Source organism: Coptis chinensis, chromosome 7 (genome assembly GCF_015680905.1).
Source record: "Coptis chinensis isolate HL-2020 chromosome 7, ASM1568090v1, whole genome shotgun sequence".
In the NCBI taxonomy this organism is placed as follows: Eukaryota; Viridiplantae; Streptophyta; class Magnoliopsida; order Ranunculales; family Ranunculaceae; genus Coptis; species Coptis chinensis.
Genome location: NC_141462.1, coordinates 85,100,658 through 85,126,116, shown reverse-complemented (window position 1 = coordinate 85,126,116; position 25,459 = coordinate 85,100,658). Strand labels below are relative to the sequence as shown.

General features: G+C 37.5%; 2 protein-coding genes across 21 annotated transcripts; one reads left to right on the top strand and one right to left on the bottom strand.

Moving 5' to 3' along the window:
• Nucleotides 1-1,831: 1,831 nt before the first annotated feature.
• On the top strand, nucleotides 1,832-7,924 carry LOC147489537 (uncharacterized). Of its 14 annotated transcripts, none has more exons than XM_086572899.1 (9): nucleotides 1,832-2,104; nucleotides 2,258-2,306; nucleotides 2,908-3,623; nucleotides 3,702-3,787; nucleotides 4,667-5,338; nucleotides 5,441-5,587; nucleotides 5,705-5,918; nucleotides 6,237-6,331; nucleotides 7,353-7,924. In XM_086572899.1, the coding sequence occupies exons 3-5, from the start codon at nucleotides 3,273-3,275 to the stop codon at nucleotides 4,710-4,712; spliced, it is 483 nt and encodes a 160-aa protein (XP_086429025.1). In that variant the 5' UTR covers nucleotides 1,832-2,104; nucleotides 2,258-2,306; nucleotides 2,908-3,272; the 3' UTR covers nucleotides 4,713-5,338; nucleotides 5,441-5,587; nucleotides 5,705-5,918; nucleotides 6,237-6,331; nucleotides 7,353-7,924. The 14 variants fall into 14 exon arrangements, 3 of the variants coding, with proteins under 3 accessions (XP_086429025.1, XP_086429026.1, XP_086429024.1); XM_086572900.1 differs by having other exon boundaries at nucleotides 1,833-2,104; nucleotides 4,702-5,338; XR_015202246.1 differs by adding an exon at nucleotides 2,616-2,642 and having other exon boundaries at nucleotides 1,837-2,104; nucleotides 2,908-3,787; nucleotides 4,702-5,338.
• A 973-nt stretch (nucleotides 7,925-8,897) lies between these two features.
• On the bottom strand, nucleotides 8,898-24,708 carry LOC147489536 (uncharacterized). 7 transcript variants are annotated; one of them, XM_086572557.1, is made up of 9 exons: nucleotides 23,441-24,282; nucleotides 23,281-23,343; nucleotides 14,996-15,105; nucleotides 14,724-14,902; nucleotides 14,323-14,616; nucleotides 13,679-13,783; nucleotides 13,526-13,600; nucleotides 13,157-13,432; nucleotides 8,898-9,291 (listed from the first exon to the last, which is right to left on the bottom strand). In XM_086572557.1, the coding sequence occupies exons 3-9, from the start codon at nucleotides 15,090-15,092 to the stop codon at nucleotides 9,028-9,030; spliced, it is 1,290 nt and encodes a 429-aa protein (XP_086428683.1). In that variant the 5' UTR covers nucleotides 15,093-15,105; nucleotides 23,281-23,343; nucleotides 23,441-24,282; the 3' UTR covers nucleotides 8,898-9,027. The 7 variants fall into 7 exon arrangements, 5 of the variants coding, with proteins under 5 accessions (XP_086428683.1, XP_086428687.1, XP_086428688.1 ...); XM_086572561.1 differs by having other exon boundaries at nucleotides 14,724-14,903; nucleotides 15,003-15,105; XM_086572562.1 differs by lacking the exons at nucleotides 23,281-23,343; nucleotides 23,441-24,282 and adding exons at nucleotides 16,092-16,343; nucleotides 16,424-16,830 and having other exon boundaries at nucleotides 14,724-14,903; nucleotides 15,003-15,105.
• Nucleotides 24,709-25,459: the final 751 nt, after the last annotated feature.

The window sequence follows — 25,459 nt, the reverse complement described above, 5'->3', positions numbered from 1 at the left end:
ATATAGGAATGGGTTAGAGTATAATATTACCCTCCAGTGCTAACTGAGTTGCAAACATAATTCAGTTGGCCCATTGAACCTAGATCTTGGGATCTCCAATCAAAAGGTGTGACCTTTCGAAATAGGCACTGGTTCAAAACAGTGCTTTATGCCGAAATGGTGTGTCCTTTCGAAACATGTGACTTTTCAAAAAGTTGCTTAATTTTTCCCAAGAGTCACTGTGTTGTTTCGAAGAGGCACCACTCACCTATAAATAGTGGATGAATTTGGAGAGGAAGACACACCGGATCACACAGAGTTCTAATCTTTCTCTTCTCCCTCTGTTCTTAGTCAAATACTATGTTGTGTTCGTTGAGTCTATAGAATTGAAGTGCTAGCTTTCTATAGAAGGAAATTCATTCTATCTTGGGAGATAGTTTCCTATCAACCTTCAAGCACCGTGAGGGGGAAAATCTATCTTAAGGACATAGTGTATCTACACTAGGCTCGAATTTAATTAAGAAGTACAAGACACTTACAAGACAAAAGGTTTGTATAGTTTGATAATTGGTAAAGAGTAAGTACAATTAAGTTGTATATTCCTAACATATATTCCATACCAGGACATATATCATACATGCATTTAAAAAATCTTACTTCTTCACCATCTTCATTACAACTTCTATGTATGAGCATATAACCATGGCAATGTGGTGGTTTAGGACACCTTGCATTCAAATACTTGCATGATAACGCAAGGTGTTTTCTTGAGGTGCAAATTTGGCACCTCTCTTGATCGAGTATATACTACTTTGGAAACTCCTTTCATTGCAATCTTGGAAACAAGACGTCGCCAAACCATACCCACGGCTATCGGATGAATGTTATTATCCGGCTTAAAGAGTGGGGTGAGCGGAGCACTCGCTATGAATTCCGCTAACGGCTGTAGACATCATCCCTGTAACCAAAGATTCACCACATGAGTCAAGGCATCTAATAGGTCATACGATATAGCTGCTACAGCACCACTTATGACATCAAACAAGTGCTGAGCCCGGAGACCATCACGACCACAAAAAGTGCCTTTCGGAAACGACTTAATGCATGACAATAATGTGTCTCTTTCTACTAATAAGGGGGGCTCAACAAGAGGAACAGTTGGTCTCACAGGTGGTTATCGCATCGGGTGTTTCTCCTTTAATGCATGTACAATAATGTGTGTGTGTGTGTGTGTGTTTTTTTTTTTTGAAATTGATTATTAGTTTAGGTAACAAATATTTCATATTTCGAAAGTGTTGGACCACAACTTGGAGGTACTAGTTCTATGACAAAAAAAAAAAAAATCTATGACCAAATAAGACCATTATTTGTGTAGGTTAGTTCAATATATTGTTTGTTTTATTAATTAACATAATTTGGTGTCTAATTGTATGTGTATTTTTTTTTCTCTTTTTTGTTTTTGTTTTTTATATTCTTCTATGATAAAAAGGTAACTGTGGAAGGCCATATCTCTACTACTAGTATAGTCTATAATGATCGTGGCCTCTTAAATTCATCCGGGACTTTTTCTGACGCATAATACCCTTGATGAATAATAAAATCAGATGCCTACCTATTTATTAATGAGGACTACTTTGTCTTTTGATGTGTTTATAAATTTTCAGTACCAATATTATCCTTAAATAAAATAATTGCTTAACACCTTTAAAAAGGGCCAATTAGTCTTTTCATGTGGGAGTATATTATAAAACCAAATCCACGCAATGCTCAATTGTACGCATTACTATAAATGTCATTTATTAATTATTAGTAATAATTGGGTTATTTAATAAGAGTTTCATTTAATCAGCTAATAGGAACCGTCTTTTCTCCCCTCTCTCCCATCTCTTCTGTTTCTCATAATTTTTTTACCAACAAAATTCGGTCTGCATTTTCTGCAAAACCCCACTTCTTCTACATCTATCTCTCCTAATTGATATAGCCAATTCACTTTGTTCTAATATCAATACCACACGACCTGAACGCCAACAGAAAGCCATATTTTCTGTAAAGAGACAACATTTAGTTCGTTTGGCTGCTAAGACTGCATCTCTTGACATTAACCACATCTGCACAAAGGGGTCAGGTACTTTCTAGGAACTTCGAATTATGACATTTAGTTCGTTCGTTTAGTTCGTTTTGGATTATGATTTTTGAGAAGTTATATGTAGGGGTTTGCTATCTTAAAAAAAAAAGAACTTCGAATTGATTACTTAACACGTCCAATTTTTTTTTATAGGTGTATTGAGTTTGATTATTTCTTCCCAAGAGCAGCAATAAATTTCTGGGTATGCATATTCATCTTCCCTCTCTCTATCTTTGTTCAAAACATTCTTATTGATTTACGCTCTGTCAGACTAAAAACATTCATGAAGTAGACATGATGCACTAGTTAAAATGCATAACTTAAACAGTTGCCTAAAGTAATTACAGTTCAGAGATTTATCAAGCAAACACTATTACAACAAGAGAAACATATCTAAGATCATAAGTATTCTTTTATCCCCATTGTATCTAAGCTAAATAATGAATAGTAATCTTATTCTGATTAGACCTTTCTTCATTGTCAGCTCATCCAAGTACCAACTCTTTTGCAGAAGGACAAGTTGATAATCCTGTATCCAGTTGAGTAGTTGAGTTGCATAGAAAAGGCTTCAAGGTGTAGTCTTATAGATGATCTAGGGAAACTTATATTGTAACTTTTGATACTGCATAATTAGATTTGAGAGGATCTAGAAATCCTTTTCTTATAAGGCCTTTCTGGTTCGGACCCATTTGTTTCTTTGTTATATTTCATGGTATTTACACTTAATTGATTGTTTTATTACTTTTTCAGTGCAGCTGCTATATCTACTATGCTAATATTACTTGGTGTGTTTTACGGTATAGCTTTATTGGCAGAGATCAAAGAAATCAATGAGAAGAAGCGTAAAGAGGATGATGTGCTTCTTGCCATTGCTGCTGGGAACAGAAGACCTATAATTCCAAATCTCGAATATGTATACTGTGATCCAAATATTCATGAAGACTTGTATCAGCTCATAAAATTCTCATGTGGCGAGGTTTTCTCAACTTCATAGCAATTGGATAAAGTTACGAAGATTTGGACAAACTGCTTGGAGCCGATTCTTGGGGTTCCCCAGCGGCCACAGGGTGTAGAGGACGGTGAAGATGTTGTAAAGGATAATAATCAAGTTATTAAAAATCCGGTAGGAAGAAATGATGGACTGGGTGCGGAAGCTGCTATCACTAATATGCCAAATACTTCAAGCAATGGGGATGGCAACATTCTATCTGAGCAAGAAGGTTCTTTTAGGGTCAGGTTGGTAATTGGTAAAACAGCTAAGGAAAATGGCCATGACGCCGGTCGAAGTGCTCATAAGAGCCGTTCTTTATGCAGTACACCTCAGCGTGGTGATGCACAGAATAATGTTTCCATGGCTGGTGATAGGTCTCGAGCTAGCAAAGAAGTTACATCTATTGAACGGCTAACTGATTCTAATGCTTCACCATCATTTAGAGAAGAACAAATTTATGGTGATGTTGACATTTCATCAGGGTTGTATATTGACCTGAAATATATGCAGTTTCCCTCTTTACTTTGGGTGGGATTGATCATCCCTACATTCTCTTTCCTTTCCTGTAATCCGAATTATGGTACTGAGGCTCTGTTTTGTTGCAAGGGCTTAGCACCAGACCCTCCAGAACTTGTCATGTGGTTGAGGCTCTGGAGCCCAGAGCTCATAATGAAGCTTTACTATCATAAGAGGTAAGTTTTCATTGCTTTATGGCTTGTTCTGTTATAGTTTCTTTTTAGTCATTAGTGTGTCATTTACCTAAGTTTTTGTCGCATGCCTGTCGCACTTTTGTCATAATCATGTGATATATTGCTGTTGGCATACCTCTATGAATTGCATTGAGAGAACATTTTGTAAGGAAAAACCACACAAAAGTTGAGGGAATCAGAGTAGTTTCATAATATGAGACATTACCTAAAGTTTCATAATATGAGACATTACTTAGGACCAAAAATTTTGTGCAACTAACATTTATTTGTTAAATTTTAAATTAAAACGTGTTGAATCATGAGGCTTATACATTATTGCCCTCCGAGTTGAGGCTTATGCCTGACATATCTGAGTTGAGGGTTATGGCTGACAGATTTGAGTATGCCAGTGGCTTACTCACTTCTTTGTATTTAAGTTGATCAAACCTTATGTTAGTGGGAAAAGGAAATATCATAGATCAATAAAGTTATGAAGATAAACATGTCAATCAACGGATCAAGAAATGGTGGGCCACTTTGTAGGTTTCAATGATCCATCTATGTTGTTCTAACCTTGCATAGCATTGGTGAAGCATGATCAGTAATTAGATGTTTAAAATTATATCTGGTCCAAAATTCGAATGTCTTAGCTTTTGAATTTCCCTATATTGATTTTAATGGTGAACTAGGATGTGTACTTGCTTTTATTATTATTTATTTGATCCATGAGTTGAGAGGGCATACATACAAACTCCATTAGTTTTTAGTTTTTATTGGGCATGGATAAGATGATTATCAATTAACGTCAAGTCTCAGTGGATTTCATTTAGATAACTGCCCAGTTAAGATGTCATTATGCTTATAAAATTTGGTGGTATGCAGAATCCAATTTGTTTGTGAATTTCTATTATGTATAGGGTGGCAGTAGTAGGAGGAAAGTTTTGACGGTAGAAGGAACTAGGAGTAGCAAATGTCAGGTAGAATCTGGAAGTAACTTGAAAAAATGAAAGAGAGGAAGGTGAATTCTCACCCAATGGAGATATTGAAGGGGATAATTTTGCTGTCTGTTGAGATTCTGACATACTTGGTGATTCTAAAGCAAAGGATAGTGCTGTAAGCAGGCAATATCACGATACCCATGGAGTAGATATATGTGTTGAGGAAGCAAAAGAGAACAATGGAGAGGCTGATGATGAGGGTGAGGAGAGTGCTCAAAGATCTACAGAGGATAGTGATAGTGCTTCCGAGGCCGATGAAGATGTTTCAGGGAGGGAGTCTGGGGATGGTGAAGAGTGCTCACGTGAAGATCATGAGGAAGAGGAAGAAGATGCTGATCATGATGCTAAGGCTGAAAGTGAAGGTGAGGCTGAAGGGATGGCTGATGTAAATGATACTGAAGGCGATGGGATGCTATTGCCAAATCCATAATGCGATTTAAATGCCATGAAGCCTCTTGCCAAACATGTTCCTCCAGCATTATCCGATAAGAAAACGGAAGAGTCTCGAATTTTTTATGGGAATGATTCCTTCTATGTTTTGTTTAGGCTTCATCAAGTAAGTTACTTTCTTATTAAGATCATAATTTAAACTACTCTTGAGCCTTAGCATCTATGATTCCCCTAGATTAAATACTTACATTACTGGTCATTTGGACAGGGCTTTCATTGTCTGATTCTTTGATATCACTAAAAGTAGGATGCTATTGTGGTGGAGTCTCTGCTACACGATCAATGTCCATTGCCTGACTACTCAATCTCTCTATATCTTCGTTATTGTCAGCTTCATTGCTCAACCAAAAGAAAGGTGAAAACACAGGTTCTCCCTTTGCAGTAAAAGAAGGCCTCTCCTTCAGTGCATTTGAACCATCCCAAGGGCCTTTTTCTGATTTTTTACTCAATCTTTCTTCACACTTCTGTGCAGGTGATGGGGTCTCAGATGGAAGGCACTGCGGCACATGAACCCTTTTCTTTGCTGGAAAAGAAGGTTTCACAGACAAATGAGCATCAGATGTATTTTCATTGTTCTTCCCTAAATCTTTTGACCCTTTCTTCCTGAATTTTCTCTGCTTCTTTGGTTTTCCATGAGAAACTTCACCAGTATTTGATCTCCCAAGATTGCCACGTGAACATTTCAGGTTCTTTCTGATAACTCCACCAGTATCTGCTTCTTTGGTATTTCAGGTTCCTTCTATGTTTTGTCTTTGTCATGAACATTTCTCTCCCATGTTGTTTAGTTCGAATTCATTGTTTTGAAACACCCACTGCAGCATGATGTGTTGATCTACATTCAGTTAATTTGACCATGCTTTTGACCCATATATCCAAACTTTATGCAAATATCTCAACACACTAAGTTGAGAGTGGTTCTTCATGGGGCAATCCAAATTTCTCTCTTTAAATGCAACATGCTGATTACGATCTTAAATTTTGGATTCTTTTCTTTCAATGCATAGATTATCAATTTATCATGGAACAACAAATGGTAGCTGAATTTCATTGGGCAAGAGTATGAGATCAATTTTGAGACCGAATTGCGGATGATGCTCAGGTATGTATACTCTTAATGCTATGGTAACCTTAAATTTTTTAGTTTGAAATTATATTTTGTTATTTGAATTGATAGAATATCTTTAGTTGATTTAGCGTGAAGAAATTGTAATAATCTTTAATATCAATTAATGACTGATATGTATGTTGGTGGTAAAGAAACTCACTCTGAGACCTCTGAGATGATTCAAAGTGTTTCATAACCCCACCATATACTATCCTATCTTATTGTAGACCTTGAAAAAAATTTATGCTCACTTCTCCTTAGTATAAGGCTAAATGAAGTTATATTTTACCACATTGACTGGTAGATTAAAATATTAGTATGACAAGTCTGAACCTCCCAAGGCTTGACCAGTAGCCCACTGGACTACTTCTATCTATGTTGTTGGGAACCAGTTTATGGTGCATGTTCATATGGAATACTTCTGTCATACTACATAGTTGCTAGCCATGAAAACTCCGAGCAATCCAAAGCGTGCCTCTGGCGGTAGGTTAAGCCTCAGAGCTAAGGATGCTTACGGTCATCTAGGCTCCTGTCTAGCCCTTATGTTCACCTCATTGCCTAACATCGCTTGAGCCTTTAACTGCATAACAGGAAGCTGATGTAGTATGTTATGCAGTATGTTTTTATCAGGAAATTGCTATTGCTTATTGTTTAACTTCTTGCCATAAATCCTATATCTCCCTCAAAATTGGTATTGGAGTGGGTTATCTAACATGATTTTCTGCCCACTCTTGCCTCTAGATAGCAATCTATGGCAAGTCTCCCTCTGCAACGAGTATCTCAAACTGCTTTTGACATGCTCTTATAATGCCTATCTACTTGTCTTGGATAAATAGTGTTTTTTATTGAGAATTCTAATTAACCAACTTGGACAAATAAGTGGAGTCATCCTCTAAATGTGCATATTTGAATTAATTGTAGTTATCTACTATTTTTTTTTTTTTTGGATAAAAATTATCTACTATTTGGTTATTGGCCAATTCCTTTTCTATTCTGACATTAATTTGTGCTGCAGCCTTCACTCTATTTCTTTCATAATGGTGTTTTGGCCAACGAAATGATTGGTTATAAAGTAGAACGTTTGATGAAGATCATGGAGCAGCTTTACAAGTAATCACGTAGTCTTAATATGCTATTGACATGGGCAGGCATGTAGGCATTGTACGCCATTTTCTAACACTCAACATACAAACTATGCACTACTACAGTGTGCATGGAGATATTATTGATACCATTGAAGAGGCCACTGACATAGAATGGACTACTACAGTGTGTATGGAAACTGATTCAGTGGAAGCTGCTTATGCTTTTGGAACAGATAGATAATTAGATAAGATATCAGCCTGTTTAAGCGATGAATCGCCTCAGCATCAATTAAGCGGAGTCTAATTAAGCATCTAAATCACTAAATGGGGAGCAAAGTTGAAGGTTCAGGAAATGGATAGGTTTAAATGAAGACCTGATTAGTTAACCAAGCAAGTCTATTTTAGATTTTAGTAACTGTTATGGAAAGTTTAGGCATAGGATTGGTTGTTGGATATTGATTTAATCTTTTCAATTTTTTGATATATGAGATTAAGTAGCAAAGTGGAAAAACACACTGTAATGACTAACCAAATGAACATGCATTTAACAATAGTAACTACAAAACGATTTCATGCGTCACGAATTAGCATAATAATATTAGAAGCTTTGAAGCTCAGCTCAATCTCGCAGGTGACTTGGTGACATTGCCTCCACATTCTTGATGACTCCCACAAAAACTGCCTTGTGCACCATTGACTCTTACCTGATCGACTTTAATTTGAATTGAGCAACACCATTAGTTATCCATTGGCATTGCCACCATTTCTATATTTATATCTAAACATTATCGCTTATTTCAGGCGCAACGCGCGTGCAATTTTGCTAGTATTCTTAATAGATGTCATATGTCTTATAATACTTAGAGGCAGGAGAATGCAAAGTATGTAACTTGACAAGCTTATAATAACATTACCCATAGTTAATTTTCTTTTCAGGTGAAGTTGACCTATCAAATGCCGTCATGTTCTAGTGAAATAGCTGCCAAAGCATAAAATTACTAATAGATCCATAGTACTATAGTAGTTATAATCTTTACCACAAATTAGAGGCCTTTACATTGTTGTCAAAATTGACAATTCAGGGAATAGCACTACAAAAAAACAGTAAAGAAACAACGGCCCATAGCTGTTGTTTAAGAAGAAAACATGTGCTATATTCCGTTGTTATGGCCGTCACAAAAACCGCTGTAGTTTTTTAAATACAACGGCCCGGGGCACTTGTAAAGTTTAAAAAACAACGACGGCTTTTAACACTTGTAAAATAACGACGGTCGTCAGCACATGTTTCCCTTTAAATTCGTCCCACCTCTATTTGGAATAGAACAACAGAGTCAAGCCGTTGTTTATGGGCGAAATGTTTCAATGCTTCTTGCTGTCATTTTTTTTTTTTTTTTGGTACCTGATAGAAACAAAATATATTCCTATAAAGCTATAATTGAAGAACAGTAACAAAATATAAAACAATAACAAGAACCTAAATCAAAGCAAAATATTTTCATTGGATACTTGAAACTTTAACAAAAAAATCCCATCCAACAACTTGAACAAATCCTATCCTACAACTTCGTACATAACCAAGTCTTTCATATAACTTAAGAAAGTAGTTTAGATTACATTAGTAAAGGCTTTAGGCCATGTAATAGAAGATCCCATGTCAATATCACTAAAGGTCTTTCCTCTAGCACCAAACAACTCAGCATTAAATTCTAGGATCTCGTCCACTATAATCCGATATGCATTCTCAGGTACATCCTCTCGATCACCAAGCATTCTTCCAATGGCAACCACTCTTCCCCCCATGCTTTGCAGCTCACACGTTTGTGCAGAACGTGATACCATTGGTCGCCTAGATAATGAATGACCAGTTGTCTGCAATGAACAAAATATGAAGTAATAAGAAAATCTCAATACGATAAACATGTCAACTAGCATATTCATGTGTAAAATCAAGAGTTGTATAACAAATATATAGCAATATTATATATTTATAGTTGATAACTTCTTGCAGACTCAACAATGAATAAGTAAACTTGGCACCTTTATATATATGTAAAAGGGAATTAAAGCAAAAGAAACCAAGTCATTTACAACATCCCAAACACTGAAAGAAAAAAGAAGAAATCCAATGATTACAAAACATCAAGCAGACATCATCAAGTGGCATCTTCATGTATACATGTGTAATGCTTCTTAATCACTGGTGCCTTGACTATAATGTGGGGAGCTCTTCATTATTTCATTTGGCATTGCTCAAAGTTAAAAAAGAAGAAAAGAAACCATATTGTACTCTCACGGTTCCATCTTACAAGATGCACTAGTTCAATACCAAGGAATTTGCTAGGATCATGTCCTCGTATTCTGGACACACAATTTATATTCCTTTCTCTTGTTTCTTTCTTCCTAGTCCTACTATCTTATTGGTTGTTCTATTATCTTCTCGCACTTGTATCTTTATGTTATATATATATACACACAATATACTACAACTTAGATTTTCATCTCAAAATCTTAAGCGGATAACATAAATAAGTCTTATTGAATGCTAGCTTGAGTATAATAAGATGGCATCTGTACCCAGTAAGATCCAGTCCTCATTTCAACCGACCCTATCTTTTGGCAGTTGAATGATATAAGAGACTGCCAAGTACCAACAAAGATGTAAACAAATGATGTTGGTCAGGTATACAAACTACCAACAAAGAGTTGTGTTATATAAGAATTTTGACTGATGGGCAACATGGGCAACATATATATCGTGTTAGACTTAAAATAAAACAATCGTTTGGTATGGTTATTTCAGTTGATAGCGCACCGAGGCATGAGTCCTAGTCAAGTTTTTTGTCGGTAAATGACTAAATGTAATTTATACAAGTCTTGAGCCTTGATTTAAGACTTACTCACGACAAAGTCCAATCTAAGAAGTTCAAAACTCCAAACCAACCATTGGATTAACTAGAAATAGCTACCGTTACAAAATCTTTTAAGTACTTTAGACTTTGGTAAAGGATAACATAGAAAAAGCAAGCATTACTAAAAATATTAGTCGGCTAGAACTAGTGGTTGGTTGGTTGGTTGTTATTATCTATGTTAAAACAACATAATAATATTATTCTTTCATCAAGCTAGGAAGAAAGGATGAAATACATTTTATAATTTTAAAAAGACTGTCATCTGAAGCTCTTTTCGTTTTTGATAGCATTCAGTTTTAAGAGTTCCTAATATTTCTTTATCGCATCACTGACCTCAATTCACAAGTACAACCTTAGAGTTGTGGCTTATTTGTCAACTGGATCATTTATGTTCCTAGGTAACAGTTACTTTGCAAGTTTACTTTATATTTCGTTTTGGGTCCACATGTAAACCAACCAGTTCCTAACAAGCGCACTACGGCCCCTAGCATGCAATAAAAAGCTACTGCAAGTTCAAAGATTTTGGATTTACAGCACCACTTAGAAAGATATATTGCTTTTCAAGTCCTTGATGCTGCTGCTAGTAACTTCAAGAATGTGACAACTTCCTCCACTGAACCAAGATGATATCGTGCATTTGAGCGGTATCTCCCACAACAACAGAGAAGTAATTATCTCCCCTAAGATCGAGCACTGAGCAATATAAAGCTGCTGCTCCATATGCCCTAGTTGAAACAATAACAGTAAAGAGGTATGGACTAGCTTTAGACCTTGTTCTAAACCATGTTGGAGAGATTCAGGAGAAGACTCGAGCTTAAAGAAATCGGAGCTGATGAGAGGTGGACAAACCAAGAAGACCGTAAGATCAAGGAGGAGGCTTTAGACCTTGTTCTAAACCATGCTGAAGAACTTCCAGCAGTGGAGGATGACCAAGACTCTACTTTTACAACAACGTTAGAGATGGCAGCAGTGGAGGGCAAGCAAGGCTTGACTTATAACACATTGGTGAAATGACCTGCAGGCACTGAACGCTGATGGTTCGACTGCAGAGCTTCCAGAAAGAACTGCTTTTTTGTCTTTCCTTTCTAGATCAGAGAGAGTCTCAGATTTCAGATTTATAAGCAGATTGAGAACGAGAATGAATATGACTAGCCCGTGCCAGAGTGAAACCAAGAGAAGTACTTTTTTCAGATTTCAGATTTCAGATTCGACAATTTATAAGCAGATTTCAGATTCGACAATTTCAGAGTGAAACCAAGAGAGTCTCAGATTTCAGATTTATAAGCAGATTTCAGATTCGACAATAAAGTACTTTTTTTCGATACCTGGTGCCCAAGAGAAGGATTAGTTCTCAAAGGTCCGTCCACTGAAACCAGATTCATTATATAATCAAGAACACTTGATGCTGTTCTTGATGTTGGGGGTGTTTATGATGAGAGTAAAGATAGGTATGATCATCATCAGAAGGGTTTTGAGGAGGTGTTTGGACATGGGTTTGGGACTAAACTTAGTAGTGCTGGTCTAGTTTATAAGGTAAAATTTTAAATTCTCTATGGTTATTTGTATTTGTGCAAATTTGTTTATACTGAATTTAGAGCATAGTAGTTGTAGATTTTAGGATAAGATGATGGCATTGATGTTTTTTGAGAGGTGTTGAGGAGCTGAAAATTAATGTGTTTGGATCTTTTTTGTAGTTATGGACATTGGTTCCTTTTTGGGTTTTCCTAGGAGCCTGTAACACATGTCTAAGGTAATACCTTTCCTCAATGTAGGTGAGGTGTGTGTTGATGGACCTAGGCAGTAGCTAGATTCATTCTGATTCTTACTTGAAAATAACCAACCATAACAACCATTGGGGTGGGGGTGTATTATTATATTGATTTGTCGGACGTGACAGTAGTGACACGTGGTATGGAGTGGGTAGAGAGTCTTAGTGTTCAGGTGCGGTGCCATTTTGTTCATGTTGGTTGCCTGGTGAAGAATACCAAGACAGCTCGGATTCCTAGATGCGGGAGAGAGTGAAGGGGGTTGATTAGCAGAGATGGCAGCACCAATGAACCCCATTTTTGGAGAAAAGAATGGGAATAAGGCTCAAATGGCCGGACCGATAGAGCCCGTCTGTCCTGCTCGAAGGTCCTACTCGTGCCCCAACTTTGAACCCAGCCCGACTGATACTGGTGGGTAGGTTCAGAATTACTAAAATAGAGCAGACTCTTCCTTGACGGAACTTATACTTATAAAGTCACGCCAGTCGTAGCTTTCCCCTCGAGTGAGTAGCCGGCTAAGAAACACCACAGGGAATGACTCAGACGAGACCTAACATCCACCACAGGGAATGACTCAGACCAGACCTAACATCCGGTTTGAGCCTGATCCACTACAATCGTGGTCGATCTTTCTCAGCTATCGAATCAGCTAGGGTTCGAAGAAGAGGAACAAGGATTTTTCTGCGCACGGATATGACTCAAACAAAACAGCCCTTCGAGGGGTCACTTGAACCAGATGGCCGCGGCGATGGAATCTGGGACCGAACGCTCATCCAAGCCAACGACGCACAGTGGAAAGGTGGTTTGGTCTCCCGCCTACCCTACCCGGAATGAGCTATGTGCAAGGGAACACAACATCACTAAAAGTAAAAGTAATAGCACTAAAAGCACTTGGGCTGAGGTGATAGGGAACACAACAGCAGGAAGAGATGAATTGAGCTATGTGCAACCAACTATAATTAACGGTAAGCCAATTATTCATGTGGGATTATGTAGTGATAGCATCTTTACGATTTGCAATTTACAAGTTAAAATGGTACACTAATTTTAACCAAATACCTGATCAGATGGAGAGTTCGTAGAGATTCGCGTTGGTGCTCCCTCATTAATTCCTTGCATTGCGAGCATTGCATTCACTTGTGACTGTATCTCCATTTGTGTCTTTTTCCCATCAATCACTTGCTGTTTCAAATCATCTATTTGGCTTTGGAATTCCAACTTTGATCTCTTCGCTTCTTCGGCTTTCCTTTTATAAGGAGCTGCAGCCATAAGAGTGGTCTTGGAGACACCACTACCCAAGCCTAGTACTCGACCCCTTCCATCCTTTCCAAAGACCTACAAACTCATTTTTACCCACATTGGGATTAATTTTAGAAGAATAATTGTAAAATTAATATATAAAAAGTATATATTAAACAAGAAACACACCTCTGCAACAGGGTCATGGTCCAAATCCTTGTGTTTGCTACTCGGGTCACGAGCAACAATTTCATTGATTTTTATCTGTAAAGCGAGAACAAAAGTAAAATCAGTTAAACTTACTTCTCTTGACTATAAGAATAGTAAATATATATTTCATACCATTTTTTGTCTGACTTCCTCTGAAACAAATGTTCCATTCTTTCTAGTATGAGTCACCACGAATATATCAGTTCGGGAGGGGGGATTAGCAGGATCATTAGCAACCTATGAATAAGAATATATCATCCCTTTAGCTCATACAGTTCTATAGCTCATACAAAAATGCATCCTTCTGCGAACATAAATTCAGTAAGATAAAATAAAACAAAAATTGTTCCACAACAACACTTAATACAACTTATCATAGAATACCCGTAGTTTAATCAAAACTCAGCGAGTGAATATTTTACTTTGCTTTAGTTTACTAATCAGGCATCTTCCATATAAGGACCTCCCATATAAGGACCGACCTCTTGTCATATTTACCTCTCACAGAATCTAAGTGCATCTGTCGACTAGAGAATGAAGGAGAACATCTAGAGGCACATGTCCTAATATCCACAATTGTGACCTATATGTTTAATTGTTAAAACTTGGATCTTACCCAACTAAAGGAAGGACAAAAGGATGGTAGACAAGCAAAACAAGCAATCTGCTTATTTATGACCAAGAAATAACAAAAGAAAAAGAATAGGCTAAAGCATTTTCAGTATACCCGATTGATCATCCTTAAGGATTCATAATAGTATTTGACTATAACTTACCATTTCTTCTACAGTTCTTGCTGATCCTCGCCTACCCGTCGTGTGTGGATTCTTCATCATTTCTCTGTTTTCTTTCCCCCTTTCACGACGAAGGCATGCGAGCTCAGTTGACTCCATGTCAACAAATAGATCCCACTCTTCTTTCTTCACACCACTTTTACGATTCCGCTTTCTCTCTAAGATTGTATCATATTGGTCACAATGCTTCCGAAGACTAGACTTCCAATTTCTCCACATATTATTTGCTTTGTGTAGTTGTTGGCTTCGATATTCTACTAGGACATCGAACCAGCTCTACCAAAACATATTCAGAAATCAGCCATATATATATATATATATATATATATATATATATATATATATATGTATATATGAAAATTTCGAATGAAAGACATACTCACCAAGATACCATTCCACAAAAGATTTATCGCTTCTACAGGAACAAGGGTCCATTCAGAGTAGTGTGGAGGACAATGTTGCCTTGTAAGTTTCCCTAGTCGTGAAGCATATTTCGCTGCATTTGGTCCAACCGCCTTCCCATCAACATTGAATTGAACTTCTATTCTCACAGGAGGTGGGGCTACATAACAATATAGTAGATTGTTAATTATACACATACATAAGAAATAAAATAAACTAGAGTGATAAGACTTCCAAATATTAAAAATCTCACCCTCAGGCTCAGGCTCAGGCTCAGGCTCAGGCTCATGCTCATGCTCACTAGATTGCTCCTCCGACATTAGCATTTGATCAAATGTTGGATGCGACATGTATACCTAATATCTATCATGCTCAAAACATAACAATTCAACTTAATATCATGCTCAGAACAAAACATCCATTTACTATTACTAATTTTGACAATCAATTCCTCCAAAAGAAACTTAGAACGGAAAATATATATAAAAAATAATAATAACAAAAAACACAACAAAAAAAAAAAACAATCTAAACCCAAGAACCATCTGTGGTATCTACTTCTTCCACAATGTCATTTACTAATTCTGATATCATTTCCTCTTCACTCATTCTTGCCTCAAAAACCAAAGGATCCTCAAATCGCGTCCACACCTTGATTCAACCTCTTTGGAGCATCCAAGACAACATACCAATTGTTCCTTGTTGGATCCTTGCAGTAGAAAACTTGAGAAGCTTCAGATGCACAAATAAATGGCTCGTCATTTTCCTTATATTTTCCTTGGAACTTCCCAAGGTTAACAAATACTAAATTTGTTTCTGGATCAACCACACATCCATTTACTTTATCTCCAATCAGTACCCAATCGCAATAGAACACCACTTCTTTGAAATCAGAGTAATCCACTTCAAGTATTTGCCTAATGATGCCGTAATAAGTAGTTTGTTTCTCCACGAGGTTCTGATCCTTCGCACTTGCTCTAAAATTAGTAAAAGCATTCATTGAAACCCCACTATTTTGGGTTGACTTGGCGTTCGGACCTGCAATTACAAAACATGTATCCATTGTGCTCATATCTGTCATACGACTTGGCTTCAAAGCTCGGACCCATAGCAAGCCTTTTCAAGGTCGTCATCTTCTGATTTTGTAGTTGTTATCTTAACCAAGGAATGTATTCCAATGGCTTGTCAGTTGCTACATTTCTTTTTCGACGTCGACCCCTAGAAGGATGAGATGTATAGGGTTCAATGTATAACTGGAACTTCCTATAATTTAAACAACTTTAGATTTGAATAAATTTACATGTCAAATATTTGAATGTAATGAAGAAAAAAAATCAGATTTTACTTACGCCTCCCATTCAGCATTTTGAGGACAATGTTGCAAAAGCCATTTGCGCACTTGTTCGTATTGCAAATTGGACAAAATGTACCTTGTCCCCTTTTTATTAGTAGTGAACTTTCCTCTTTTATGGCTTCCTTTTCTCGCTTTAGGCATGTACTCCATGCAATATCTTACTGATTCTTCCATAATGTACCGTTCCGCGATACACCCTTCTACATGTGTCTTATTCATCACGTTCCCTTTGTATATTCTCATCATCCTGTTACATAAAATAAATCATAGACACGATAATTTTATATATGAATAGCATAAAATGAGATAAATATATATATCACATACCGCTCAAAATGGTACATCCATCGAAATGGAACAGGTCCATTAGTTAATGCCTCCTCCGCCAAGTGCACAACAAGGTGTATCATGGGAACAAAAAATGAAGGAGGGAAGTACTTTTCAAACACACATAAAGTTTCCACAACACGTTTTTTCATGATCTCGAGCGTCTCACGGTGAATAACTTTTGAGCACAAGACATTGAAGAATAGCGACAATTGCAAGATAGCAGCACGCAAAGGCTTATGCTTTTTGTATGCATGCATTAGCAAAACTGGGAGCAATTGTTGCATGAGGATGTGGTAATCATGTGAATTCATGCTCTTGAGTTGAAGCTCCTCCATATTCACATGATGTTTCCAGTTTGAACTATACCCTTTAGGAACTTTCAGATCAACTAGAGTTTGACATACCAACTGTTTTTTGATTTCGACAAAGTTTAATGGAGCTTTAGGCAAGAAAATCTTACCATTCTCTTCGATAGGCCACAAGTTCTTCCTTATCTTCATTTCTTTAAGGTCTAGGCGAGCTGCAAGACCATCCTTATTCTTCTCTTTTGTTCCCATGATTGTCCCAAGGAGATGTTCAGCAACATTTTTTTCTGTATGCATCACGTCCACATTGTGTGGAATAAATAACTCCTACATTTACACAAAACTGAAAATGTTAAAATACCTAACATATTATAATATATAACACTTGTAATGCGAAACATTTTAAACTTACCTCCCAATACGGCAAGTCAAATAATTTTGATTTCTTGGACCATGCATATGAACCATTTTCATCGTCGTGTGCGGGTCTTTTCCTTTTCTTGCTTAATTTTCCATAAACTGTGGGAAATGTTTCCACCCTTATCAATACCTCAGAACCAGTCAAACGATTGGGCTTTTTTCTATGCTCTTCTTTTCCATTAAATTGCATTTTTTGGCTCCTAAACACATGATCATCTGGTAGGAATCTTCTGGTTGCCATGTAAGCTTCCTTTTTCCCATGTAATAGTTTGATTGAGTCGGTATGTACACTACAAACTGGACAAGCATACTTTCCACCTGTTCTACTACCTGAGAGATGACCCAACGCCGGAAAATCATGTATCGCCCATAGCAAAATAGCTTTCATAGTAAATGTTTTCTTGGCGTAGGCATCGTATGCTAGACTTCCAACTCTCCACAATTCAGTCAACTCTTCAATCAATGGTTGCAAATACACATCAATGTCATCTCCTGGGCTAGTTTTTCCGGGGATTAACAATGTTAACATTGTAAATTCTCGAGTCATGCAATAGGAGGGAGGAAGATTATAGGGAACCATCATGACAGGCCAACAACTATAAGAATTGCTATTCATTCCAAAAGGATTAAATCCGTCTGTAGCTAGTCCTAGCCGGACATTGCGTGGCTCACTTGAAAATTCAGGCCACTTACGATTAACTGATTTCCAAGCAGAAGAATCAGCAGGATGGCGCATGTAATCCTCATCTCCAACTGAATTTGCATGCCACCTCATTTTCTCTGCAATCCACGGTATTGTGTATAATCTCTTCAGCCTTGGTGTTAATGGGAAGTACCTTAGCACCTTCCATGGAATTTTGTTCCCTTTCTTCCTAAGAACAATTGACTTCCATCTGCTTGCCTTACACACTGGACAAAACTCCCTAGTTGCATGCTCTTTCCAGTATAGAATGCAATCATTACGACACGCGTGGATCACCTCATAGTCCATTCCCAAAGATTTGATCAGTGTTTTCGCATTATAGGTGTCAATAGGTATAGTGCTCTCCTTTGGCAAAATAGCTTTCAACATTTGGAGCAACTCCGTGAAACTATTGTCCGACCATCTATTTCTAGCTTTCATACTCATCAACTCAACTGTCACGGAAAGTTTCGTTAATCCATCTTCACACGAAGGGTATAAAGGTTGTACTGCATCTTCCTTCAATTTTTTGTAGTAATCATTACCATGTATATCTTCTTCATTTTGTGTGTCACGTCCACCTCGAAGTTCATCCATACAATCATCTAATGACTCGGGATCTATATGGGCATCATTAACCAAATCAACCATCCTAGGGGCTGCACTTGAAGAAGTGCTAGGAATCCCCTTTTTAATACCACTAGTGGGCAATGGTTCACCATGAAAAGTCCACGTTGTATATGTCTCATCAATACCAAGACGGATTAGATGGTCACTGACTTCATGAAGAGTCTTTTTCCCATTAACATTACGACATGCTACACATGGGCAGCAGTACCATCCATCGTTTCCCGGTTTGTTTTGAGCAAATGTAAGAAACGATATGACACCATCAAGATATTCCGTAGAAGCTTGAGGTGCTTTCATCCATGCCCTGTTTGGGGGTACTAAAGACATTCCTAATATACAAAAGAATGAGAACTAAATATAATATTAGCAATAAGTACAAGTTCAAGCTAGCAATTGCTAAATACCAAGACAAAATTTAATGGTATATCAATCATAATTCAAAATACTATCAATCACTAAAACGCTATATGATCAAAAGACCTCAATATATGGGGATAACAAGACTCATTAGAGACCGCAACTCTTTAATTTGGATGAAAAAAGAAAAAGAAAACCCTAGAAACAAAATTTGATCAGTTCTTTGTAAGTCATATCTTCTAGAAACTATATTGAAGGGATTATTTGATCAGTTCTTTGTAAGTCATATCTTCTAGAATAATCGTCATAAATATTTTTTCTATTTCGAACTTCTGGGCTTCTCGGTTTTATTTCTTTTCCTTCTTCTTAGATCTCGTGATTCACACTAACACAACTCACACACTAACACAAGAAGATCACCTCTTAGTTTACAAGTGCACGTATTTACGCGGACATCGGCAAGGAAAGCAGAGGTAATAAAATCTTTAGTTTTTTTTTTTACTGTTCCAGTTGTTATTATTAGTGTTATTTTCCTTTTATGTATTCTGTAGATCTTCTATACAAAGATTATGAAAGTGACTGTAGATTGACGCTTACTGCTGACACCCCGCTTGGAGTATGGTTGCTTCCTTACCTTAAATATTTTCACATTCCATTTTATATTAAAGTCACTATATAGGAATCTATTGTTTTCAGTCTTACTAAACGGAGTGTTTGAATACTGATATTTTGCTTATATAAACACACACATATATACAGGGGGCCCTATATATACAGACTAAACCACTTTATTGAGTTACTTTTACTTTGTTGTGAAGGGAGAAAGAACCTATCTTGCTGCACTGAAGCTTGATACTACAGAGCATAGCCAACAGCCCATACATAGAGAGGTGCTTGGGCTATTGAACCAGTATAAGGATTGAATGCCTAAGGAGCTTCCGAAGGCACTTCGCCCCTTACTTAATAAGGGTCTATCGACCACCAAATAGAGTTGGTTCCTGGAGCAAAGCCGCCTGCCAAGGGACCTTACCGAATGGCACCTCCCCGAAGTTAGTGAACTTAGGAAACAATTGAACGAGTTGGTGGAATCGGGCTTTATCCGCACATCCAAGGCATCAGATAGAGAGCACCTGTTCTCTTCGGAAGAAGCACGACGGGAACCTAAAGTTGTGTATCGACTATTGAGCTCTCAACAAGGTGACGGTGCGCAACAAGTATCCTATTCCTTTGATTGCGGACTGTTCGATCAGTTGGGGTCGGAAAAGGTGGGGAGGCGAGGTCAACGGTAAGTGGACGAGAACCAGTAGATAATTCCAGAACATTCACATAAGGATACATTTGTGCATCATATTTGTAGTGTGCATGAAGTTGCAAGTCCTTGTGAATGTGGGGAGCCATTAAACCAGGCACTCAAAGACCACCTGGTAAAGTCCAAGGAACTACCTTATGACCCCCAAAGAGTAGGGCTGCCGGCGTTGCAGCTTGCTTAGGCGCTATCATTCTGGGTTTGGCCCTTTCGGAGTCTGTTTGTCCGCTGGGATTTAGTGTTCCTTAATGGATTCAAGTAAATATAGGTCGTGAAGTAAAAAAGAGTATGATATCGTTGTTCTTTGTTTCTTATTTATGTTTGCACAGTACGGTAAAGCATAAGACCTTAATTTCACTGAAAGGAGCTCCTCGGACCGCCATTCTGGACAAGGAATGGGATAAGGGACGAGCTATTCAATACCAATAGTAGTTATCTTTCCTCTATAGCTGTTAGTAGTTAGGAGGTCTAATACAAAATGGTACTATTATTACCTTTGAACACTAACTCAATCAATACACCGCTTGGACGAGGGCTTCCTTCCTTTCCACGACCTAATCCCTATAGGGCTGCTCAACTACTTAAGAGTCGAAAAGCAGCCTATTTAGGGGACCAGTGTAGAGCCAAGTATGGTATAGCATGTCGGTGTTACCCGACGAGAGCTCGGTACTGAAGGCCTTTCCCTACCAAGTTGTCTCAATCACTGCCTCCTTGTCTAAGAACACGGTTGAAACCTTCAATGCAAACATCTATCATTAGAGTCTTCAAACTAAGGAAAAGTCTAGAGAGAAATGGTAAATAGAAATCAGAAACTCTCAATTACAAGTCTGCCCTCACTCGATTCCTTAAAAGAATTCCCGCCCTACCATGATTTACCCAAGACTAAGCGCTGATGGGGACTAGACTACATGAACCTTCAGTTCGGAACTAGACCACATAGAAAGCTCCTCCATTTGCTGCTTTCTTAGTTTTCTTCTCGTACTCCTTGAAGGGGTAAGCAGGGAATTCATACTGTGGGACAACTTGCTTCTTTCTTTATCCAACGAGCTCCGAATCTCCAAACTACAAGGCGAGTGTTAAATACGACTACAAAAGGCGAGTGCCTTATCCGGCTACCTACTAAAAGTGGGGAAATAAGACGACCTACTTGCCGACTTGCCTACCAACTACACGTGGAAGTGCCTACCTACTACTAGCAAGAAGTGGAGGAACTGAAAGCGGGTACCGGATCTGAAACCAGTCTCATATAGCTGGCAAATTAATAAACAGGATTTGACTTAGTAAAGGCGGTATCAGAAAGTCACTTTTTCTATAACCCCCATCTTTTGGCTTAAAACAGGAAGTAAGTTCGTGGCGACGCTGGAAAAAGCAACTATTTGGAATCAAATTACAGCAATATGCCTCGTAAATTAGGATTAATAAAAGATAGAGTCCTTTCATATCCCATCCTCGGACGTAGACTTTTAGTCGAACCGATTCACCAAAGTCACGGCAAGACTAAGTGGATTTAGAGGTAGAGGGAGTGTAACTAGTCATATTTTAATAGCCCATTGATACGCTAAAGATAGTTGGCATATATTATCTTTCTTACCCTGGTCCATTTCTTTTCTGTCTCTACCGGGGATAGGTTCTTCAATATCGGGACCGTTAGGGACGAGGAAAATGCTTTTGGAGTTCTAAGGTTTTCAGTCCCAAGACCAGAAAACAACTTCGTACCAAAGATAGCCTTCTTCCTTGCCTAGTATTCATTCTAAGGTGCAGGCCATCAGGAGTTCCTTCTTCCTACGAGGCCATTTTAGTTCGAAGTGGCTTTAAAAAGTTGTAACCCAAATACCTCTTGTAACACTATGTAACTTTACAACAAATTAGTTATATATGCTCAACTTTGTCCCATCTAATGGCAATATGCACAAATTTACATTAGAATAGCATGCAATGTTTTTTATGTATGGACCATTCTAAATAACTATTAATTTCATTAAAGATATGATGATATAGTTTTTGGGAAAGGTCTCTAGACAGTAGACACTATCATCATGTCTTCTTAATGGTTCACTCTGAAGACCACTATCACACAACTTTTTTCCTTTCTTAAAATATATATCAAAATTTTACTGCAAAAGATGAAAATAGATATTTCTTGATGCAACCGGAGTGAGAGAATCCCCCCTGCAAAAGATTTATAATGGATTTTTTGTTTTGGCTGCAAAGAGACTTTTGGATTTGGAAGCAAAAAGGGGTTGACTAAAATAACTGTGGGAGCCCCATTAATTGTTTCTACATAATATTCAACAACAGATATATAGCACATACATGCAAAAACTAAAGCTTTGGACTTCTCAAAAGAATCGGCGAAAGCATGTTTTTGCAAGATGTTCATCACATGGTACTTGCTAGTTTAATTCATTAGTAAGCAAAGAGTTGCTACAAAAATTTCCATTTCAACAAATGGTGCATATCCATATGACACAGATAGAAAGTTCTGTAAGGCTAGGGAAAGACTAGAATGTCAGAGCCCGTAACTAACCAAAGCCGTAAAGTTTAGGGTGTAACTGTGTAACGGATATAATGACAAAAGTGACGAGACAAAATTATAAGAAAAAATTCATCAAAGCAATATTATGGATGCCAAATTTTACTGAAACTGACCCATCTATTATATTGCCAAAATGACAAATATCATGTAGCCATCTGTAGAACACGATACTACCTTACTATATGTGTTAGGGTTATTACTACACTCCAGTAACTATACTGTAGTGGGGGCTCACGAGCTAGTAGCTCCATGATTGTGCAGGTTCAAAGCTCACTAGTGTTGCTTAGTTAGTTTTTTACTTTTTAGTCGTGCTATGCTTATGATACCACATATACCCAAGGATTAACTAAGAGGACGTTGAAAGGTATCCTAGTTGTATGCGTTACTACTGCTGAATTTTTTTTTTGAGCAACCCAACTGATTTTTTACAGTGACTTAAACATTAAATTTGTAATCTTTGCGGAAAAATTCAACCTTTTAAAAAAAAATTGTAATCTTTGAGGAAAAATTCAACTTTTTAAAAATAAATTGCAATTGGCTTAATATAACAACAACAAATTCAATTTTTCAACTAATAATAGATATTAATCAAAGAATTAAGATCAAAATATGTAGTACCTGCTAATTGGATGATCGAGCAAAACGCATTCCACCAAAACCCCCCAAATCGAAACCGAAAAACTGATGGGAAAACAAATAAAATAATTGAAATCTGAAGAATTTATACAAAAAAATAAAAATAAAGTGTTAATTGTCGCAAATGATAGTACATGATTACCTGAAACTAAGCTGTTGATGGCGACAGAATGAGATGAAAACAACAATCGAGATTTCAGAATGAACCTCAATATCTATTTCTCTCTCACACTTTGTTTAAGAATGAAAACTATCTGTTTTGTTTTGACGAAGGCGGATTCTCAAAATCATATTTTTCTTATTTGCCTAATCGAAATTTAGCCGCGAATTCTAATTTTTTGCGAAATAGTGGAGTGGGAAGTAGGTTGTGGAAGCTCCAAATTCTAATGTAAGAGGACGACGGCTATTGAGTTAGACAACCACGGCTATGGGCTCAAGTTTTATTACATGGGCTATTAACCGTCGTTTATGCCCGAATACACCTGTTGTTTTTTGGCCAATTTGGTGTAGTGTAGTATGCTCAGCCTCTCGAGATACAAGGGAAATTTCAGTTTTGCCAAGACTACTACTTTTTGTGTAAGAATTCAGGATGAGCCAGAGGGTACCCTGCCCCCTAGCTTCGCCATTGCTCATCCTTGTGATGTGCATCCACGATTGGCCCTAAGTATTCTAGGCAACTGCTGCAAAATATTGGAATGACATTACAATCAAACTGCAAAGTTAGCTTACGTCGTCCTCTTTTAGGTACGCGATACAAACATGCTCCGACTCCCTCGCATAACAAATATGTTAAACACGGGAGAAATGTGGCGGTATGAAGGCTGAAGACCACGTGCTTTCACATAAACATGAATGGTTTTTACGTGAGGGGATCGGAATAATTTTCCGGTTGAAACTCGTTACAAACAATGTCTATACGTGTACTATTATCTTTTTTTTCCCCTTGAATTTACATGTACTTTATGATATATCCAATCTTGATTTGAAAACAACGTGTATTTAATAATCTTCTTGGAAGCAACGATCTTTAGCAAAAACAAATAAACATACCGCACAGATTATGTCGGTGACTGTAAAAAACAATTCAATCATTCAATAAGATAACAAACAATTTTCCCAGTGTGAGTAATATAAATATCAATTAAAAGCACATTAAGGTCTATGAAAAGAGTAGTGCTACGCGGACCTGTCAAATTAGTAGGGGTACCATTGCTGCTATGAAAATGGAAATCTCAGCTGTCTCACTCCAAGCACTTTTCGAGGGCAATCAGTTGGACTGTTCGTATTTTCTTGAAGCGCACAACATATATCTAAATTTTGCCGCAATAGAAGGAAATCACTAATCAGGCAATAGTTTAGTTAAGAAGTTATCTCCAATCTTCTGTGTGGAAGTCAGTCAACCCCAACCCCAACCCCCCCCCCCATCGGATCTTTCAACTTCAATACAACGAATCACGTAATATATACGATGTTAACAAGCAATTTCATTCACTTATTCGATAGCAAAATTTTCATCACCACAAAACTGCAAAACTAGCACAGAAAGTTTTATACCAATCTCAATCCAAGCACTTTTAGAGGGCCATCACCTAAAGATGGACATTCTTGTGATATAGACCATTATATGCCCACATTATCGGGAAAAAAAAATACCATTATATGCTCTGGGCTCCAGTTTAGAATTTCACCACCAAATGACCACCAATCTCGTATGTGGAAAGTCTGCCAAACACATTTCATCGGATTTTTCTACTCTAAGACAAACATCACGCAATATATACGATCAGATTCACACACTACTTTCTTGCCGTAGTAGTCCATCTAAAATTTATGCCACATTGCATTATAGTAGTTTCTAGACATCCACACGCATCAACTCTTTGTGGAACCTAGACTTTGCCCCTAAACTTATCCATACAAGGCCTAGTCCAGAGTCCAGATAGGGAAATTTGATACAACTTTTTTGAAATTTTAGGTCACCTCTCCTAAAGTTCCAGTAGGAGACACATCAGAGAGTTCCACTCTATTTAGTGTGCCAATGCTTTACAAAATTTCATTCATTTCGGTGAAAGTTCAATTTTCCAGCCTTTCAAAATTCGTGATAAATATCTCATTGGTAAGGCCCAAAATATTCATATCGACCAAGATATAGTTAGGTATA

Excerpts from the sequence above, each read along its gene's own strand:
- LOC147489536 (XM_086572557.1), bottom strand. The coding sequence starts at position 15,092 with ATGTCGCATCCAACATTTGATCAAATGCTAATGTCGGAGGAGCAATCT. Across the intron at positions 14,903-14,995 it reads GCCTGAGCCTGAGCCTGAGG|CCCCACCTCCTGTGAGAATA; the intron begins GTGAGATTTTTA and ends ATTGTTATGTAG. Across the intron at positions 13,601-13,678 it reads AGGAAGTCAGACAAAAAATG|ATAAAAATCAATGAAATTGT; the intron begins GTATGAAATATA and ends CTCGCTTTACAG.
- LOC147489537 (XM_086572898.1), top strand. The coding sequence starts at position 3,273 with ATGCCAAATACTTCAAGCAATGGGGATGGCAACATTCTATCTGAGCAA. Across the intron at positions 3,788-4,701 it reads AAGCTTTACTATCATAAGAG|GGTGGCAGTAGTAGGAGGAA; the intron begins GTAAGTTTTCAT and ends TATTATGTATAG.